Consider the following 22,033-nt stretch of genomic DNA (forward strand, 5'->3'; position numbering starts at 1 on the left):
TTTCTTCCTTTGAAGCTGATATTTTCATTATTAGGAAATAATCTATTAGTGCCAATGGTGGTTTCCATGGATGGAAATGCCAACTTCAAAAGTGGGAGTTTTTCAGGAACATAGCTGGAAGTAGAGTTAAAATTCTCTGGCTATCTATATTTTAGAAACAAAGGGAAATACAAATATAAATTTAATTATCTTATCCAGTTAGATCCTATTTTTTAATCTTACGTATACATAGAGTAGGAGAAGAAACCAAAATCACGTTTGATGCTTTTACACAGTCCTCCTTTAAAACTAGCGCTGTTTATATCAGTAAGAAGAATCAAGTGTGTTCCCTTGGAAGAAGTGAAATTCTGGTAACAAAGAAGAATTGTGGGAAAAACAGGACAAGAAGACAAGAATATGATATTTAACCCCCTCCCTTGCCTGTTCACGTAGTTAAAAAATACTTTTATCTGCTATTTGATATGCAGAATACAAGTTTCTATTATCTTAACCTAACACTATTCCTTTGGTTTTATGCACTAGTATTTACAGCACTCTGTTTAATTTTTATTCGTGATTCTTTGCTAACTTCTCCAAAACCTACAAAGCTATCAAACATAAACATGCAAGCATTATCTCTGATAATGACTCCAATTTAGCATTATGTAAACCATCACTGATTACTATTAGTCTTTTTTTCCTCTGATTCAGGTAATTTGAATTAACTACTTATATTTCTCATCATCTACATTATTCTTCTTCTGATAAAAGAACAATATAGAAGTTGGAAGCTGAAATATATTGCTTTAAAAATCTTAATGTGTCTATTTTGTTAATCATCACTGTTATAAATATATAGTTTAACTGATTAACTGCATCCTTTTGGAAACCAGATCATTCTTGAAGTTCTACTGCATATAACTAGATAGATAATATCAAAGGGGATACTTTTTGTTCAGTAAAATTACAGAAAGAAGAGATTAATAGTCAAGATCTGATAATTATAATTGGAACTTCAAATGTTACATGTAGTCCCTCTCCATTTTCACTTCCTATGTGTCACTTCCCAATCTTTCAGACTGAGGTATCCATCATTCACTCAGAATCAAAGAGGATATCCCAGAACTATGAGTTATTTCCAAAGGGACAGCCACTCATTCCATCTCAGCTGTCCACTGTCTGAGTCTTCATTATGAATCTCACTCTCACCTGGTGTGGCATGGCTGCTCATTGCACCTTCGAATTTGTGGTTCTGGTTTTGTTAAATGTTTGCATTTCTTGTTATCCACAAAACTAATATGCTTATTCATAATCTTCGTGCAGGATACTGTTGTCTTTCTTTCACCTGGCAAGAAGGAAAACAAAGTTTGCAGTGTTTTGATGAAAATGGTTTGGTCACTGAATAAAATTATTCAAAATTATCATTTTGAATATGAAATAGCCATTTAAACTTGGAATAAATTCCAGTGCTTTTCCCTCTCTTGTCTTCACTTAAGGATAAATATCAAATCCCATCCTGGAATTGCTGAAATAAATTAGTAAGGATTTCATATTTTTATACATAACTTTTAAGATAGTTTAGAAAAGTTATGTTAAAAGTTTGCAAAAACAAAGAAAAAAAACCCAGAAGGGAAAAAAAAATCAGGTCTCCTAAACAATTAGGAACAACAGCAGGTTTTATATTAGTCAAAATTCTAAACTGGAATGACAATGAATACTTTTGCTAAATATTTATCTATGCAACAATATAAAATAGTTTATTGAAGAATTCGCTAGGGTTTATGTTGTAGATATTAGAAACATCTAGAATAAGTCCAGTATATGTCATGCGCTGCCTACTACTGAGTAAAACACAGACACTGATTCAAGGAAGAGCAGGTTCAGGTTTATTTCAGCATAGTGCATAGCTAGAAAAAGCTGAGAGTGAAGGGAGCGCGCCGGTGCGGGGTTTAAATAGCCCGTGCCGGTCAGCGCCCCCCCCCCACCTTGGGTTGTGTCATCCCCCCAAGTCCTGCATGCTTCCTTGCTGGTAGGTGAGGGGTCGCGGGGCCCCTGCTGGTGCCCCGGGCTTCGCTCATGATCGTTTTCTTTCTCCGGCCGGTGATTGCTGTCAGCTGGGCGATATCCGTTGCGTTCTGCTGACAGCTTCAGGTGTGCCTCGTGATCCGCCCTGTCTTTGTCGTTCTTCCTTCCCCCTTTGTGTTCTAATGGCTGGTTCATCCGGCCGGGGTCGTTCCCTTCTCCTCAGGGTCTGTGTCTGTTGTTGTGCGTGCTTTGCTTATCTTTAAATCCCTTCCTCTGCTTCCTAGGTATTGTCATGTGTGCCATTGTGCTGATGCCTTCAGCTCAATGGTGCTCATGACAGTATACCACATTCAGTGCAGCAATGGAAATTTAAAAATGTTTTGACAAACCCTCTCAAAATAGTAGTTTGCCAAAATGAGTGATAGTAGTCACAATGTACAGAAAAAGCAAAGTAATTATGTCCAGACAACTTCACAGCATTGTGAGTATACCAAAATCAGAATCACTGTGATCAGCTGACATTACCTGGGAAAGGAAATGGGTGTTCTTTACTCATTGTCCTGTCAGACAGAGACAGTTCATGTCCCATATGAATAAACATTTATGAAAATACAGTTTAATTGGTCAATTGGAATACCTTCTCATTTTGTCAGGTAGTGCCAGAGACTCACCATGGCAAAATAAAACAAGTCTGACTTTCCCTATCTTAAAGGTATTAGTCTCCCATATTTGCTATCTTACCCTTCTTATATAAATATTTTGAACAATTCTGATTTTTCATGACAACTGGACTGACTTAGTAGCCCTAATGACAAAATCAATATGGTGGCAGCAGCATCACCTCTTTAAGTATTAGACCAACAAATATGTACCTATACCCACAAATGTATAATCATTACCTCCTCCACATACAGCATTACAGTCTTCCCAACCTGAGTGGGTCCACATAAATAGAGGCTCAGATACTTTTGTGCTCTGATTCTCAGGAACCGGATCTAAAGGAATAGTATATTCATAGTGTAGCCCATAATTCTGATCTTGAAAAAGTAGGACCTGTAACACACACGTAATTAATATTTGCATGTCTAGATATGACAAAAAAAGCAGACATGTAAACAAAAAGGAACATGAGTCTATAGAAAAGCATAGATTAAGATGTTCCAAGATCAATGCCCAACATACAGAGTTAAAACAATCTCATATAGAACAGCTAAGAAATTCTGCTCTCCAGATCCTAACTTACAGCAGACAAAATAAGTCTGGCCTTAATCAACATAAGGTACTTCATTTATAGGAAGGAAGGAAGGAAGGAAGGAAGGAAGGAAGGAAGGAAGGAAGGAAGGAAGGAAGGAAGGAAGGAAGGAAGGAAGGAAGGAAGGAAGGAAGGAAGGAAGGAAGGAAGGAAGGAAGGAAGGAAGGAAGGAAGGAAGGAAGGAAGGGACTTCTGACTAACAGAAGAGAGATGCTATTCTGAAATGAGGGAAGAATCAGAGAGTGTAATGGTATGTGGGATTGACCTTGAGAGATAGGCGGAAAAGCCGCAGCCAAGGCAATGGTTGAATAAGTGGCAATATAGTCCAGAAATGGAATGTGGGTGAGGCCTAATTTGTTGGGCTGTAAAGGCAATGTGGGAAAAATGTACTTTCAGACATGCAAGATTCTGTTAATATAACCCTACAGTAAAGTAGAGCTAGTATTTCTGGGTGTGCTTTTTATCTGGACTTCCTTGCAAGACTGACAAAGGGTCACCACACATATTGTTGATTTTTTTTGTCTACATGTGGTAGCAATTTTTTCAAAAGGCAGTTGTAAAACTTCATCCTGTACACAATAATAAATTTCCAGTTCATTCTAACAGCACAAAAGATGAAGGGAGGGGAGGAGAGGGGGGGGAGGGGAGGGGAGGGGGAAGGCAGGCAGGCAGGCAGGCTGTCAGCCCACCCTGAGAATTCTGCCAGTCGACAACAATTGTGCTGGGTGGGAATTTTGGTAATTGTAGTCTCTCTATACTATCATCGTAGCCAGCCTTTATGTCTGTTGCGTTCATCACCCTATACCATGATTATTCCATGAATTCCATATATGTACAGATATGTACAAATACAAAACACTGTGTGTGTGTGTTGATTTGCATTCACTTATAGAAGTTTATTTGTATAGATTGGTTCTTTCAACTGAGGTGAATGGAGAATTTGATGTTCTGCACTTTTACATGTACAGTACTCTGAGCACAACTAGAACTTTCCCATATATTCTGAGTAGCACTCAGAACTAGCACTGCTAGAATTATAGCACATTTGAAATTATGGAGAAATTAAAGTTCCACTGTATTAATTTTAAATATAGTTTAGTTTATCATTAGCATATTGTTCAGATTATGTATGTATCTCCTTTTCTCCTTCTAAATTTTTAGAGCAATATATACATTCTTGAGATATTATCTAATTAAAGAGAGAATTTTCATAGAGAAGATGCATACCAAAATTTACTATCATGGTGCCAAATTTTATCTCCAGTCCTGAAGGATGTAGGCCTTCTGATACTGATATGAGTTACTAATGGGCTCATATTATGTTTGCAGTTTCCTATTAGGAAATGCCTAGCTGCTATCCTAATGGGAACCATAACATGTTGGACTAAATGGGCCTGTTCTCTGATCTGGCATAATTTGTTTTGTATTCTTATGTTATTCTATGTTGGTTACCATACTGATTGCAAAATAATACATATATTTAGACATAAACATTTCACCTTAAAGCATAGAATACATTTAAATAAATTATCTATGCTACTATACCAATAAATGTAAAGGTGATGTAGTTGGACCTTTGGCAGAAATTTTTTCCCACAGACCTCTCCTAACATAGTGGACAGTGGTACCAGCAATGTTGAATGCTCCAGAATGTTCTATCTTCCAATCACTATTAATAGACTGTTTGCTGGCATCTCGAAGTGCTGAGGATACAATGGAAAACAGTACAAAAGAGAATGGGTCATGTTTTACATTTTCTAATTGAATATTATCATACTAGAGGAGCCATTGAATCAAACATTTAAAACTATTTAAGATTAATAAACATAATAATAAAATTCCAGTAAGAAAACAATTTGGCTATTTTCTACTTCAGCTGAATTACAAAAGTTATGTGTGCTTTCAGAATTTTCTCAACGTTCCACAAAGATTTCAGTATATGAAAAGCCTGTAATAATTAGTCCACCACTATAATATGGATGGAGAATATATATGCAACACTATTATGGTACTTTTAAATATGATCCCTGTACCACTGTTCTTATATCTTAAAAATCCTATTGATGGAAATAATAGAACTGGGATAAGGAAACTGGTTCTAATTTCCCAGAATTAGAAATCCCATAATTCTACCACTGACCACGGGGGCTGGGACTGATGGGAGATGAGGCTCAAAATATATAATTTCTATTTATTAACAGTTTCTATTTCCTCTTTCCCTCCCTCCCTCCCTCCCCCCCTCTCACACACACATGCACACGCATATGCATACATATATACACTGATGAATAGCTTGTGGTATCTGAATGCTTATAAAAATTGCTAAGAACTTATTCTGACTATGTAATCTATTGATGACAATGCCTTCAAACACATAATTTAAGGCAAATGCTTGCCTTAAACTTCCTTAAGATTTGCATTTGTTTCTGGACATTCTGCCTTTTGAAATGAGACCTATCCTGTCTGCCAGGAATAATGGTTTTGGTTGTTTCCTCTCCAATCAATCCACACATTTAATGTCAACTTATATACACTACAAGGAACAACTCTGCATTACCGATTCATAGTATTTCACTATAGTGTGACTTTTGAATGGTTCAAACTTGTTACTCAGATATGTGGAATCAAATAGGCTTGAAGTCATCTAGAAAAGATGGCCCTAAAGCATACTTTCTCACTGAAGTTCCATATTTGGCATTATTATGCTTCAATTACTCAACCCTTGCCCCCAAATTCTTCATAAAATTGTATGTTTGTGTGAGTCACTCCTGGCAATCAACACCTCCCATCCATATTTGTACTGTTTTGTTTTGTTTCTATAGGAAACAATGGCAAGAGCACCATTAACCGGCAATAATACAATTAAATTATCCACAAATCATTTTGGCCACCAAAGCACAGTAAAAGGAATACAAATAGTGTGAAAAGTTCTGTAATATTTGCAGTATTGAATAATGCAGCAGAGTTAAAGAGTTATTTTCCCTTTGTACTATCATGACATTTAAAGTATTCTATTTAACAGATGGATAAAAGTGGAAAGGCCCACACTGGAATGCAATGGAAACCACAGGAGTACCACCAAAATCGTTGATGACTTTTTCTAGTACAATTGTCAATGGAGAACACCCAGGACAGAACACATTTCAGTAATAAATTTATCATGTAAGGTTCTGATATTTTAGAAGGGACACAACTGGCAAATCAGATAGTACCCAAGGATATGAGCGTGATCTCGCAGGAAAACGTGAACTTTTCCACAATATGCTATACTATAATTCTCAGATCATCTACATTTCTAGTCAGTATCTGAATCTGACTGCTGCTTGTTTAAGACTATCCACAATAGGATAGTACACAATACTGCCTTTCTAATTTGTGGCTGTTATCTCAAGTATACAGCAACTACAAAATCAAATGAAGGTAAGGAAAGCTTACTGCACCAGAGGTGACAAGGGGACTATCTTTCCCCAAACTATATGATGGAAGCAAAAGCGTAGCAAAAGAGAACCTCTACATAAGCTTGCCCCTACGTCTGCTGTCCAGATGTGTTGCAACTGCCATTCCCAGACAAGATAATGCCAATCTCAACACATGTTGAAAAAGCACTCATGGGAATGGGTATATAAGAACTAGTAACATTAGGTGGAGGCCAGGGGGCAAGAGAACCAGTTGGCATGCCAGTTGCAGCTTCCTTTAAAGCAATACCATCTTGCACAGTTAATAATGCCTTTATTGAGTCATGTTTTGATTGTTGCAATGCATTCTGTTTGGGCTGTCCTTAAAGATTAATTGGAAACTGTAGTTGGTTCCAAATGTAGCAGTCCAATTGCTGATGGGTGACAGCTTGTTCTACACTGTGGGGCAACACTTACACTGTGTAAGATTCAAAATGCTAGTTATGACATAAAGCCCTTTATGGCATGGGTCCTTTCTAACTGGAATCTGCCTGCCCTGTGCATGTAGGCTGACCAGGTATGCTGAAATTCTCACCAACCTGGAATGCGGGGTGGGGGAGGGTAGAGTTTGGAAGCAGGCCTTCTCAATGGCTATCCCTATGTTACATAACATCTTGTCTTTCCCAGATTAAGATGTCCCCACTACATTACTATTTATGATATAATAAAGTATGTTCTATACAACGTATAGATTCCTGTGCTTGGGAGTGCTCTTGTTCCTACATTCAGCGTTAGAATCTTTTACTGAATGTTAATGGTGACTACATAATGTCTTAATAATTGTGACATTTTGTATTGTATGATTTATGTATGGAATCTTGGATTAGGGTGTCATATAACACTTTGTAAATTAATAATAAATAAGTTAAGGTCCCTTATCATTTTCTAGTTAAAAATTATCCACCAAGCCTATGCTTCTCATTTATAGAACTCATTCAAAAGCTGAGCTTAATAGTATTTGTAGCCAAGCAACTATTTGGCTTTTTAAATTGGCCCTTTTTTTATAAAGAGTTTTATAGAGTTCCCTAACTAAGAAGAATTCAGGTTAGGAGTGTGAATGATCTTATCTATAAAATGTTTCCTGGATAAGTCTTAGTGAAATATTTACATAGAACAAGTCTGTAGAAGTCCAGTGAATACTCAGAACAATTCAGCTAGCTGATATTGCATAGATGTAAGATTTCTTTATCACTGTTATGAATCTGAAGGGGAAATACATGTAGGTATCTTTTGGTTGGAAGGAGCCAGATGGTAGTGTATCTCCCCATAGCTAAACTGAAGCCAAAATAAAACTAGAAGATACAACTAGCCTTCTAGGCAAAGTAATCAGTGAAATATGGGTGGGAAAAGGAAAAGAGTAGCTAAATAAGAGGGATTACCAGGGATGTATGGCAAGTGATTGTAGCTGAAGGGAAATGTGATTGAAAACTTCCAGACATATAATGAGAATGTGTACTGCTAACACCTCTCTATGCTGGTAACATAGCAGGAAGTTGTGGCGATACTGTGTGAGTACTGCAGATTCCATTTTCACTTTCGAATGAACTCATGGGTTTTAATTATCTGTGTATTCCTCTTCTTTACCTGGCATATTCTCCATATCCCTTTCTCCTCTTATACTTCTAACTGGGGCAACATTTTCATTTCTGTCATTGCCATTCTCATATTTCCACTCAGAAAACAAGCCAACACTATCTTCACATAAACAGACACAGCTGTGGATTGATCTCATCTTTCAGGTCTTCCTTTATGATCTGTACAGATGCATCATGCACGCATGCAATTTCATTTCAAGAAAATGTGCAATATGTCTTTGAAATGTTCCTGGGCCCTTCAGCTTGTAAAAGCATCATGAAATATGTTCTGGAGAAGGATGAGTTTAAAAAAAATACATTGCATTTGCAAAGTTAGAAAGAGAACTCTAGATTTAAAATAAGAATCTTATTCTTCTCTAGTGAAATGTTTTGCATATGTGATCAAAACAATTAAATATTCTGGGCTTCTGGTAGGAATGGCGGACTGAACAGCTGTGCCCACTGGCTTGGTGGGCAGAACTGACAGCGTGATGACTTTTTTCAGGCTCAGGCAGGTCTTCCTGAAGCCCCCAAATGTTCTCCAGGTTAAGGAGAATTCCTGGAATCATGCCATCTGTCTTCCAAACAGCTGATTGTAGCCAGAAAATTGCAAATTGAGCTTCACATTTGCCTGGTAAGGTCAGCTGGGAGGCGTGGGATTTCATCATTTTCAAGCAGCACTGTAGCCTTAAAGGGACACTAAGTCCAGCCACCCCATTTCTTAATGACCAATTTTTTTTAAAAAAAGTATATGTATCCCAAGAGAGGCTTCCTACAGCAAGGAGAAGCTAGCTCTCTTGGTGCCTAACATTATTTTTGGGTTTACTTCTTAATTTAAAAAAAATCTTTTAAGCGTTGGATTTTGTTTTCCTTCCAAAGGAAACAAAGATTGAGACTAAATAATTGCCTCCCTGTTACTATTTTTGTGTCAAATTTGAAGATATTAGCATTTTCCTACATGTTGAATCGGCTGATCTGAACCTTCAGTTTTCTGTTCACTTTCTCTTGAGAACATTCCATTCACTTTCACTTCTTGTAAACAAGCTGCCAACTTTCAATTTTTGCTGGTTAAGCTCCTAAGGGGCGCCATAACCTACTGCATGAGACATGGAGGATCTTAAACAGATCTTTTCGGATTTTCACCAGGAGTTTAAGCAGATTTCTTCTGTCTTTTATTGTGCTTTTATGCAAGACATCCAGGACATTGTGGAAAATATGAGATCTAAAATCTGCCTTCAGGATCTGGTAGATGAAATTGAAGAATTTAAGAGCAATAAAAACTTTTTTTTTAAGACTGAGATTGGAATTATTATTGAGATGTTGGATGAAGGTTGGATAAAGGACTTGGAGAAAACCAAGGGAGAGAGTGATCTGCAAACCATATGTAAAATTGATCCCCTGGTGGAATCCCATGAAAAGAACCTGGAATCTTTGAGGGAGGGCAGTTGGGCTGGTTGATTTTTTTAAAAGGAAAGCTTTGTGCATACTGTGGGGATATGTAACTGTTCTGGTTTATTATGAAGTGGGATAAGGGTTGAAAATTTTTTATTTGGTCTGCTTTAAGGATTTGACTGATGCTATTTGCCTTAAAATATTTGGATTTACTGTCTTGAGTTGGTTTTTTTATGGGGTTATCAAGATCATAATTACTAAAACTGTTGTATTAGGGTTAAAGAATGTTTACTGTATCTGGTTATTATTATTAAAATTCCTGTAGTATTAGGTATAATAGTAGACAACTTAAGCTTTTTAATTTGATTCGTATAATAGTAGGCAGAAATGTATAGAATAGTGGTAGGAATGGATTAATTAAATATGTTTTATTTTTTGGAGGGGGGAAAGAGGGTTAAGGTTTATATGAATTTTTCTGTTCTTTATTTTAATATAAGGGGGAGGAGTAACTGTACTTAGTGATTTTTATTAAGTGTTAAAGTAGAATGATTTATAGAAATAATGTGATATTTTGGGTTTAATATAGAATAAGAGATTGATAGTTGAAATTTTTGTATATCCTTGCTGTTTAAAGTTGGAAGCCACATCTTTTTGTAAAATTGTTAAAAATTCTCTTTTGTGTTTTTGCACTTAGTTTTTTTTCTTTTCTTCTTTGTAGTTTTTTTGTTTTTTGTAGTATTTTTCTCTTTAAATCTGATAAAATTTATTCTGAAAAAAAAAACATAATTAAACATTCTGTGGAAAGTTAAAAAAAAAAAAACTGATCTTGTGTCACCCAATCCAGCAGTAATGCTTTTTACCTGGTACACCTTGTTGTGAATTTTGCTTCACTCGAGATAAGCATACACACACACACACACACACTTTTCAAGGCACTATACTGTAGGGTTAAAATAAAGTTTCATCTATATATAGAACATTTAAAATTTGTACGAAGAGGGCCTTTTGGAGACATGGGAACTTCTTCCTTGTGATATAGTTCCCAAACTCTGATTATATTCTAAGCCAAGGGTTTCAAGGCAGACCATCAATAAAAAGGTAAAATAAGCATGTGTCACTATAACCAGCCTTGACATGCCAAGGAATAGATACATTTTATTCATTTTTATTTAAGACATTTATAGTGATATATGCAATATATCGGTTCAAATCCACGGTTCGAATCCGCGTGACGGGGTGAGCTCCCGTTGCTAGTCCCAGCTCCTGCCAACCTAGCAGTTCGAAAACATGCCAATGTGCGCAGATTAATAGGTACCGCTTCGGCGGGCAGGTAACGGCGTTCCATTTGGTCATGCCAGCCACATGACCACGGAAGTGTCTGCGGACAAACGCCGGCTCTTCGGCTTTGAAACGCCCCCCTAGAGTCGGACACGACTGGACTTAATGTCAAGGGAAACCTTTACCTTTACCTATGCAATATTTATTGGTGGTTTATACAAAAATTGGGGGAAAATAACATGTTTGAACGCTAACAGACTCCAAAACACACCCAGACTGGTATTCTGTTCTTACTCTGTAATTGACTCCCAAATCATTGAGCATGAGGGTGGGGGGAGAGAAATATATATTAAGGATAGGGCTATATAATTAGGCTTTTGGATACATCCACTCATTCATTCTTTTTCAAAGCGGATCTTGCATGTGCCTTCCTTTGATAATATTGCTAATTACTTAGCAGGATTATATGATTCCAGTTTTTAGATTTGCAAGTTGATTCTCTGCATTTATATTCAGAGGTAATTCCCATCAACTTCAAGAGTACTCAGCACCTATAGCCTTCCACACGTTGCAACATTGGGACTAATACGTAATGTAACTGTTCTGTATCACCTTTCACTTTTCAGTCTACTGCTCTGGCAAACTTAAATTCTTTTAAATATTTCCACAAGGCAAAGCAGTATCAGTTGAGCCTGACAAACACTGGAAGTCATACTTCTGGATATTTTCCAAAATGAGCTTTCACTTGCTGTCAATTTTATCTTTTGTGTGAGTGCTTAGAACTAAACTGGAAACTTAGACTTTGCCAGTTTTCCTCTTTCAGTATTTAGTTGATCCTATAGTAAATTATAAGAGACAGCAAGTCCCACAGAGACTTCTTTGTTTCTGTGTTTTACAAAAACTATTTACAGACCTTTAGTCATGAAAAGTTCTGTGAATTTTGTAACTTTTGAATCAATCATTCCAAAATAGCCAAACTAACTGCTAACAGTTGTCAAAACCCCAAATCAGCTAATTCTTAAAAAATAACTGAAATTAATTGTTGACCAATATACTCTCTGCTTTTACTTTTTAGAAACTGCATTCAAAATAGGTTACAGTTAGAACAGCCACAAGAAAATTCCAATGAAATGACTACAAAAACCTTATCATATTATAGAATAAATCGATTAAAAACAGAGATCTGATAGTGTGGCAACATGTTAGTCATAACTCACTTGTCTAGGGATAAAGTTGTTGACATTTCAATGAAAAAGGCTAATCTCCCCAATCTTTTGAACAGCTCTTGGTAACTGAGAGCAAAAACTACGCACAAGATTAAACATGCTTCCAGTTCTGGCTCCTGCTGCCTTATCTGATTTTGAAGAGCAGGAAAAAGAAGGGAAGAGAAGAGCGCAATGGTATGAAATGTCACTCAAGACAGACACTACAGGTAGTCCTCATTTAGCAACCACAATTGGGTCCAACAACTTGGTCTTTAAGCGAAGCAGTCACTAAATGAAACCACACCTGTGCTTATGATCTTACTTCAGCTTACTTAATTTTACAGACCTGCAAAGGCCATACATGTGAGGATTGGTCTTAAAGTTACTGTTTCATCATTGTTGTAACTGTAAACAATCGCTAAACAAGCTAGTCGCTAAGCGAGAACTATCTGTATTCATTTTTCCTCCTTCAGCACTAGGTAGGACAGCAGGAGCTGCTGCTAATTCAGTTGTATTCTCTGCAGGTGAAGGATGGGGAGACTTCTCCCACCCCTACTGACAGCTCATTAATGGAGGCTGCTTAACCTCATGACTATTTTTTTAAAAGTAGAAATAGCAATTTGTGGCAGACCTAAACAATAGTGCAACAGGAAGGGAGGGAGAAAAGAATCATACTAATATCTGCAGTTTGGGAATTTCTAGAAGAATTTTTCTTGAAACATGATTTTTGACACATATTTTATGTACCAAAATTATTTAACAACAGTTCCTTTCTGCCTCATCATTCTGATCAATTAATAACAATCTAAGATAAATAGTTTCATATAAATTGTAAAACCAATATGTTAATGCTACTTAGGAGACATAAAGTGCTGGCTTTGAAAGTTATACCCTTGTTTAACCTATTTTTAAGTATTTCAAGGGGCAAACTAATATCAGGTCTAATATTTAGCCTCCCAAAATATAGAAGTCTAACTTGAAAAGTTACAGAATGGCAGCCAATTTAAATATATTTTGGAAAATAAAACAATCACTCTTAGATTTTCTGCTATATTGTTTTTTAAAACTCCTTAAATATTGCTTTGTTTGTTATACTGACAAGTGTTCTTAGACAGAATAAATAGAAATGTAAAGATGGAACTTGTCAATTAATGCACTATTAATAAACATATTAATTATGTATTAATCAGAACAAATAAAAGGTAAACTACAGCAAGAATAGACTATCTACCAGTTTCATGCAACTCTTGAACTTCTTTTGTTCAACCCCTTAGTGGCACTCACTGAATATTGGTGACTTAATTTTCTTCAGAATTTGTAAGGAAAAACAATGTATGCTAGGCTTTCAAATAACAGAACTCCAGCTTCAACTGAAAGAATAAGGAAAAAAATGGAAATATCCCAAACTACTAATCCTGCCAATAATACCACCTCATGACAATATTACCTACTGCAAATCCCTATAATATAGTTTTACAAATAAGGCCATTTGTCACAAAAAAGTTGCCCACCCAAGAATAACAGGAAGAGCAGATGATTAAAATTACTGCAATCATCAGGAATTTTATAATTTGCAATCACATATATATATTTGTAATAACAAAAATAATATTCTCATCTGCTGTTAATTTTTTCTACTGATTTTTTCCTAGAATCCAAACAGTTGTTCATTTGTTCTTAAATTCTGATAGAATGCAAGTCAACAAAAAGAAAAACTGGGAAAATAGTTTAGGTACCTAAGATAAATAAATACAAACAAGGGCAAATCTTCTAAACTTCCTTGTCGATACTAATTTTCAGCCATACTTTTTTCCCACAACCATCAGCATGCAGACTCTCTGCAAGTTTGAGAATATAAATCAAGATTTTAATTAATATATAAGAATTAAACTAAGTTTCACAGATACTGATCAATATATTCTAAGCGTGATTAAATCTAGATTTACACCACATAATTTTTCACATTTATTTAATAACTTGTTTTTTCCACTCAAAGAAAACTCTACACAGTGGTAGCATACACTGAATAGAATTTGACTCAGAACACACACACCAGCAGAAATGGGAAGTTGATCTACATTTATTCTTTTTCTTCCTCAGTGGCCTTAATGCCAGTAGCATTTTATTTGTGAAGGATCCATTTTGAACAATCTAGGGTGCAGAGGGGCTCACAGGACAAAAGGGTGTAAACAAAAATGCTGTTACTTCCATTCTTCCAGCAGAATCACAGTAACAGGGGTATCTGCAGGGTGTGGTCAAAAAAGTCAAGATGGAGGTCACAATGGTGTGATCAAAGCCCTGCCCATTTTTGTGCATCATATGTGCACATTTAAAATATGGGTGGAAGCCCAATCACACCGTGTAGTGGCAATGAGGAAGACCATTGTTATTTTGAGGAGTTAGTTGACATATGTTGATTTTCTCCCTCACACAAACAAGATTAGAGTTTATTATGAGTTATGCTAATGTTTAATTGGCTTGTTTTTATTTCTGTTTGGCATGGAGGGGGGTAAAACTACAAGACTGAAAGTTGCTAAGTCCACTCCTCCAACAGCCCTCCGGAACATATCTTTGTTTGGAGTGGGAGGAGAGATAAGGGAAAACTACAAGATCGTTTTTATAAGAATAATCCCATTCCTCCAGCGGCCCTTCAGAGAGTATGAAGTAGGAGGGGAGAGATGCGAGAACCCCCCACCCACTGTTTTTGTAACTTTGTAAAACTTCCCAGGCTCTTGTAGACAGGTGTTTCTGGCCTGAGAAATGGCCAGTCAAGGTCAGGTGTCATAGCCTGTAGCCATGGAAACATGGTCACGAGGTTGGAGGGCCAGATTTTGATAAAAACTCCTGGAATTGTTCTGAATTTTGGGAGTCTGTGCACAGACCTGAGCGCTAGGTGCTGTGTACATTGAGCCACCCAGGGGTATCTCCGCTGTCCTTATTGAAGTGCTCCTGGCAGCATATGGGAGACAGGGTGTCACCTTGTCTGGTATGTATGATTTCTTTTTATGCTATGCTTTTTATATGTATTTGTATAATCTGCCTAAACCATGATTCTGTTTAACTCTGTTTGCTTAAGTCTATAATAAAGCTTAAAGTTTCTTTATCCACTGGTGTGCTTATTATCTCTGGATCTAGAAAGAACCAATTGCCTGAGCACCTGATCACTGCTTGGACACTTGGCAGAACACACCGTTATGGCCACCATCTTAATCTTCTTGAGCAGGTACAACCCCGCTCCCACAGATGAAAGGCATCCCAAGTAGTTTCAAATCTGTGTAACATTGAATTTTTTTGATCTATGCAAAAATACCAGTTATGACTGAAAATTAAAGATCAATCCATGTAAGTGATAAAAGTGATTATAAAGATGTTTCCAAGGGACGCGGTGGCGCTGCGGGTTAAACCGCTGAGCTGTCGATCGGAAGGTCGGTGGTTCGAAACCGCGCGGCGGGGTGAGCTCCCGTTGCTCGTCCCAGCTCCTGCACACCAAGCAGTTCGAAAACATGCAAATGTGAGTAGATTAATTGGTACCGCTTCGGCGGGAAGGTAACGGCGTTCCGTGAGTCATGCTGGCCACATGACCCGGAAGTGTCCTATGGACAACGCCGGCTCCAAGGCTTTGAAACGGAGATGAGCACCGCCCCCTAGAGTCGGACACGACTGGACTTTACGTCAAGGGAAACCCTTACCTTTACCTAAAGATGTTTCCATCACCACCTATCATTTGCTGAGGATACTATTCTGTGTGAATATTCTATTTTAAAAAAATATTTAGGTAGTCCTTGACTTATGATGGCAATTGGGACCGGAATATCCATCACTAAGCAATACAGTCATAAAGCGCGACTGCATCACTTAGCAATGGCAATCCCTGCAGTCCTGCTTGCTGTCATTAAATGAATCCCACAGTCAATAGGTGCAGCAAATTCCCACTAGCTTCCCACAACCAAAGTCAGTGGAGAAGCCAGCAGGAAGTTGCAAGTCCCAGGCCGGCAGGCAGGCAAGTAGCTGCTGCCAGGTGGGGGAGGGAGGGAGGGTGTGTGTGTGGGGGGGGGGTGTTGGGGAAGGCATGTGAGAGTATGAGGCAAGGTCAGGGAGGGGGTACAAGGGTGTGAGAGGATTCATGAGAGGCACAGCCCTGGTTGAGGGACAGTGTGCAAGGGTGAAAGGTGGTTTGTAAGAGCTGCGGTGCAGGTCAGGGAGGGTGCATGAGGATGTGTCATGGGTTGGGTGCACAGGAGGCACATGTGGGTCGGGGACTGTGTGTGAGTGGTTGGCATGGCTCAAGTGCAGAAGGGCTGGAGGAGGGTGTGCGGGTGGGGGAGACTTACCCCAGCGAATTGCAACCTCCCCTGCTGGCTTCCCCATTGACTTTCTGGGGAAGCTGGCAGGGAAGGTTGCAAATGGTGATCACATGATTGCAGGGAGCTGCAACCAGTTATAAGTGTGAACCAGTTGCCATACGCCCAGATCATAATCACGTGACCGCTGGGATGCTGGGATGGCCAGAACTCCAAGAAGCGGTCATAACCACCATTTGTTCAGCACCATCATAACTACAAACAGTCGCTGAATGAATGGTCATAGGTCAAGGACTACCTGTAAGATAAAAATGCAATTATATATACATTATACCCTATTATTAAATCATTATGATAGTGGATTAAGTCAAGAGCAAGCTGCATAGGGTTCAAAAGAATCCATATTCTATTAACTAATTCTACTGCACTGCTGTGGCCCTGAGCAAAATTTGATAGAAACAGTAAAGTTGTATGAAACACAGATACAGCAGCTATATAAAACATTAGGTTATATTAATACATTGCTAACATTCCAGATGGTCAGTTTTAACCTGATCGATAACAACCTTATTGGGTTTTTAATTTTTGATTTTTTCTTAGAATGCTCCCGTTATGCTACTTGAAGAAGGAAGAAGATAATTGCTTTGGTTCCATGAGCCACCCAGATTAGGCAGATCCTCAGTCCTGACAGTCACACAGTTGGATTTGATCACAACTTACCCAAGTAGCTGTGAGCTGGTTTTTCTTCCACAACTTTGATTCTTCTTGCTCCTGCAGGTATCACCAAGGCCTCCACATAACCTGAATACATATACAGACATTTATTTAGTTATCTCTTTATTTAAATTAGAATAATGTTTACATTCAAGTTGGTTCCATCTGTTCAAAAATGTTTAAACTCATATTTGCTCTTAGCATACAATTTTCTTCAAGCCAAGTTTCTGGAATCTAGGCTTTTGGCTTTGTGAATTAAATTATTGCTCCCCCCGCCTCGACACAAAATTATCAAGTATTACTGTATCTCACTTAAACAACTCTGAGTTGATTACAAACCTGTTCTTTGATAGGTCCTGTGGAGAATAAAAGGGAGGAAAACTTTTAATCTTTTATGAAAAATATCCGTGAACCTATACTATTCTTTATTCAATTAAGCTATCTATTTTCTAAAAAGATTGCCATGAGTCTATGTCCTTCCTCATCAAGGCAGAAATTTTATTTTTATCTCTGAGCTAGATAAATAAGTAATGAATTGCTAAGACAGCTGATCTGTCAACTGCTTGGAGTGGGTTCTATGGACCAACTATTTTACCAACCAAGATGATTTTAGTTTCCAACCATCCTGCTTATGATCAAAAAGATGGCCAAGTTGGGCCGAGCATAAAAGTCTTCTGGTCTTTGCCTGACATGTAAGAGTCCATTTGAAGTATTAAAAAAATTGGGATATCAAAGATTTCATATATGCTATTACCAACTAACTAGTATTCCTAAATTAATGGTGGTGGGCAGCTGAGCAGGTCAACCCATCTCTTGTGCTAATGCTTTGTTAAGCCATTCTTCACTCTGGATCATTCAGCAATACCAATCAGCAAAAGCTGCTAGGCAGGGAGTCAGCAATACTAGAATTTGACTGCCAGCCATCTCTAAATAATTTCATAAATGTTGGAACTTAGAAAAAAACCTGCTGTTTTAACACAGCCCTGTATATATTCTTATTATCCCCCTATACACACATTAATTATGAGCAGCAGTGTGCGCAGGCTGGGTAGGGGGGCAATGTTCAAAATCTGCAAGATGATGGCTGTAGTGTTATGAACAAAGCCCTGCCCATTTGTACAAAAACCTTGCAGATTTTAACTTCCTCTGCAGATATTCATGATTTAGAGTCTGTGTGAAACACTATTTTAATTGGTTGTTTTAAACCCGAAATAACTTAATTTACTTAACTCTCTTAAGTGCTTTTGGAAAGATCAGTAGTTATCAAATTCTCTTTCAGCAATCTGCAAAAAGGCACTACAAAACAACCAAGCAGCAACAACATAGCATCACTGTTTCTCATCTACTGACACTGAAGTGGCTATATATTGATAATTTACTGCACTTCTTTTTTTACATTTCTTATTTTTATCATTATTTTTGCTTGAGTACTTTCTAAACTGCACAGTTTAGAAATACGGAATTTATTTTTACATTCCAAACATTATCTTGCATTCCATTTAAATGACTATTCTGCAACTGTGAATGGTTAATATCCAAAGGATTCACTACTAACATTCTCACTGATTTCATTCACAAATTTTGCAATCTTTATTTGGGCTGATTCCATATAGGGTCAGGCCAAATATTCCATCATGTCAACAGGAAAGCATAATACCTATTGAATTTAATATTAGAAAGTGTGTGTGTGTGTGTGTGTGTGTGTGTGTGTAATCTGCTGAATCAGATCAACATTCCTGGATTAATAAAAAAGAATCAGAAGTAAATTGAACATGTTTACATTGCTCCACTGTGGGCAGGAGGTAAGGAAATGGGACTTCTAGGTTTCCTTCCCAACTCATCAGAAATGACTTGGCAAATTATGAATAGCTATATCCAAAATAAATATACAGGAATGTGTACTATCTGCAAATACAGTGTTCTGCAGTTAACTGAACATAACAAAGCAAGCCATTCATTCAAACACTTCTTTAGAGAACAACCACAGCAGCAATACAGATTCAATAAAAACAAATACTACTTAATCATTAAGACCACAGATAAGCACTGTGATTGGAAACTCCACAAAGCTTCACATGCATAATTCTTGAAGAAACGAACAGGATTTATATCTGTACCTAGGAATAGACTATAATCCGTGCTTTATAGTCCTTTAAATTTATTTCATTGATTGATATGTAAATGGCTCTGCTCACCAAACTATTTCTGAAAATCAAAAACAAGGGACAGTTTCATAAGTAGTTCACTTATACCAAAAAGAACCTGGATTTTAAAGCATAATTCTTTTTGTAGAAGTAAATAAGTTTGCTAGAAAAGGTGGTGCATGTCGATGGGATTTCTGAGAAGGTTAAATAGCTGCCTGTAGAATTACATGATTGACAAATGAACAACAGGAACCTTGCATACTTGTTCATTAAGTAATATTTCTTTTTACCATTATCTTTGTTACAATATTTAAACTGTGAATATAATTTCAATATTCAATCTGTTCAACTTTAGACTATTGGTAGGCAACTTGCATGGGGGTCCAGAGGGGAAAATGATGACACAAACCTTACAATGTTGCTATGTAAGCACATTTTTAAAATCTGCATTGTGATGTTGAATCCACACATGTAAGCAGTAGAGTTTGCATTGTGATATCGTGGCATACATTTTACAATTAAGATGCAAATTAATTCTGCGGGTGGTGAGAAGCTGCATATACGTTTTTTCCACCAATTTTAAGCACAGACTCAAGCTATGAAACTTCAATCATCAGACTCACATTTTTTTTGGATTCTCTGTCCTATATACAATCACCTTTATAGGACCCAGCAACACCCAAAGAATGAAAACTTATATCTAATTTTCAATGGGAAACAGTATTTGATTTGATGTGTTAATTTATTTATAACATTCTCTGCTTCTAATTAAAGTGAAACCTCAATTCCATTTTTTTTAGAATTTTTATTCCACCTTTATTATTTTTAATAAATAATAAAATAATAACTCAGGGCAGGGAACATATCTAATACTCCTTCCTCCTCCTATTTTCCCCACAACAACAACCCTGTGAGGTGAGTTGGGCTGACAGTGAGTGATGGGCCCAAAGTCACCCAGCTGGCTTTCATGCCTAAGGTGGCACTAGAACTTTCAGTCTCCTGACAAGTCTGTTGGATCCAAAGTAGTCTAGATGGTACAATTAAATTTATTTTACCTTAATTTTACAACATCTGCTGTCATTTATATCATTTGTGTAATTACTTAATTATGCAACTGATGTAAATCACTGTGATAACGTATTTTTTGTATTTGTTTGACAAGTGAGCACACCTCCCCTCAAGAATTATTACAGAACAATGGAAGGAGAACTCTTATCTGCAACTAACATTATGTGTCACTTTTTCACATTTGAATTAGCCTTTTTTGGGCAAAGGAGCAAGGAAGAAGACTTTTAAGCAATATGATTAAAGTTTGAGGAGTCATTCTGTTCATAGCATCATTTCTGGGCCCTTTCTTCCTTTTTTTATTTCTGTGCTTATCAACTGTGAAGTTGTATTGATTCTTTAATGTTGCATTGCAATGCTGCAGTTGTATAAGTTTATGTTTATTTTCTATATGTTTATGTTTATTTGGGGAATTTAGCATTAAAAACCATTTTTTCTACAAAATAACATACAGCACAATTTGTATAACTTTATTGTTTCCCAAGCATTTCATTAAAAATCAATTTCATATTAAATGTAAAAAAATGAAATAATTTTCTTTGGGCTAATGAACATCTTTCTGTCCTTCATTTAAAATTCTAGTGTTGATAAAATGCTAATCCAGGAAAATATTTATGTTTAGGTACACTAAATAAACCCAGATAATCCAAAAGTATGGAGCTGGATTTACAAAATCATAGAAAATCATACAATTATAGGGTTGGAAGGGACCTTTGAGGTCTTCTAGTCCAACCCCTAATACTTATTCCCATCTGTTCCTAATCTCCATCTCAGCAATAAGGTTGAGACTGGGTAAAACTAAGCTAAAATGCTTTTCCTAAGAATCCCTTCTTATCATAAATGTTGTGCTTTAATTTATACAACATAAAAATAGGACACTATTAGACAATTTATCACCTGCAAAGTACTCATCGCATTTGCAAATTTCACAGATTTTAATCAATAAATTTAAAACGATGTTTACCTGCTCCTCGAGTATGATTAAAATCTCCTTTAACAACTCTACATGATTTTCCATCTCCATTGCAGACACCACAGTGATCTTCCCATGCCAAAGAACCCAATATGCCATCACAACCAAATTTCTGAAGTAAAAAAGGAAGAATTATACCATTCTTACAAAACATATTATTCTGCCTTTTAATGTACTTTTTAGTGAAACAATTTAATATTACATTAATTACTTATTGCAGGGAAGTCACCAACAGATAATGACTATGGGAGAATAAAATGCTTTGTTGACTGGTCATATTTGGAGCTAAGAAGCCATTTTTGGCCTCCCTTCTTCCTATAGTTGGGGGAAGTACAATCTTTGACAGTACAATCTTTATGGACAATTTTAACCTGAGTCTAGCTACAGAAGGGTGAACACCTTCCAAAAGGCAGGGCCACAGCTTACTTTCCTGGCCAACTGCAGATTTACCCATAATGCCACAGGAAGGGTTGGAGCAATTTTTCAGCTCCTTTTCAGTTTTGTGGAGGTTTAAGGATAAATCTGGTAGAGATCAGTCCCTGGAAGGCAAACACCCTCACTTCCATCCTTAAGGAAGCCCAGCCCCTCCCCCAAATAGTGTGAAATTGGCAGCAAAAAGGCTGAATTTCAGCAACTTGATCTTAACCTTTTTTTTTTAGCTTTTTGGTAGGAAAGA

The 22,033-nt window shown here is 37.0% G+C and overlaps 1 protein-coding gene across 1 annotated transcript in view; it reads right to left on the reverse strand.

Annotated features, from left to right (window-relative positions):
• ADAMTS19 (ADAM metallopeptidase with thrombospondin type 1 motif 19) overlaps positions 1 to 22,033 on the reverse strand; it is a 129,373-nt gene that overhangs the window by 14,024 nt on the left and 93,316 nt on the right. Inside the window, exons 15-19 of the mRNA XM_063295261.1 lie at positions 21,349 to 21,469; positions 17,182 to 17,262; positions 4,802 to 4,959; positions 2,904 to 3,057; positions 1,189 to 1,324 (exon numbers count right to left, since the gene is read on the reverse strand). Coding sequence (XP_063151331.1) covers positions 1,189 to 1,324; positions 2,904 to 3,057; positions 4,802 to 4,959; positions 17,182 to 17,262; positions 21,349 to 21,469 — 650 coding nt within the window. The remainder of the gene's footprint in view (positions 1 to 1,188; positions 1,325 to 2,903; positions 3,058 to 4,801; positions 4,960 to 17,181; positions 17,263 to 21,348; positions 21,470 to 22,033) is intronic.

The sequence above is a fragment of the Candoia aspera genome, chromosome 2 (assembly GCF_035149785.1).
Source record: "Candoia aspera isolate rCanAsp1 chromosome 2, rCanAsp1.hap2, whole genome shotgun sequence".
Classification (NCBI taxonomy): domain Eukaryota; kingdom Metazoa; phylum Chordata; class Lepidosauria; order Squamata; family Boidae; genus Candoia; species Candoia aspera.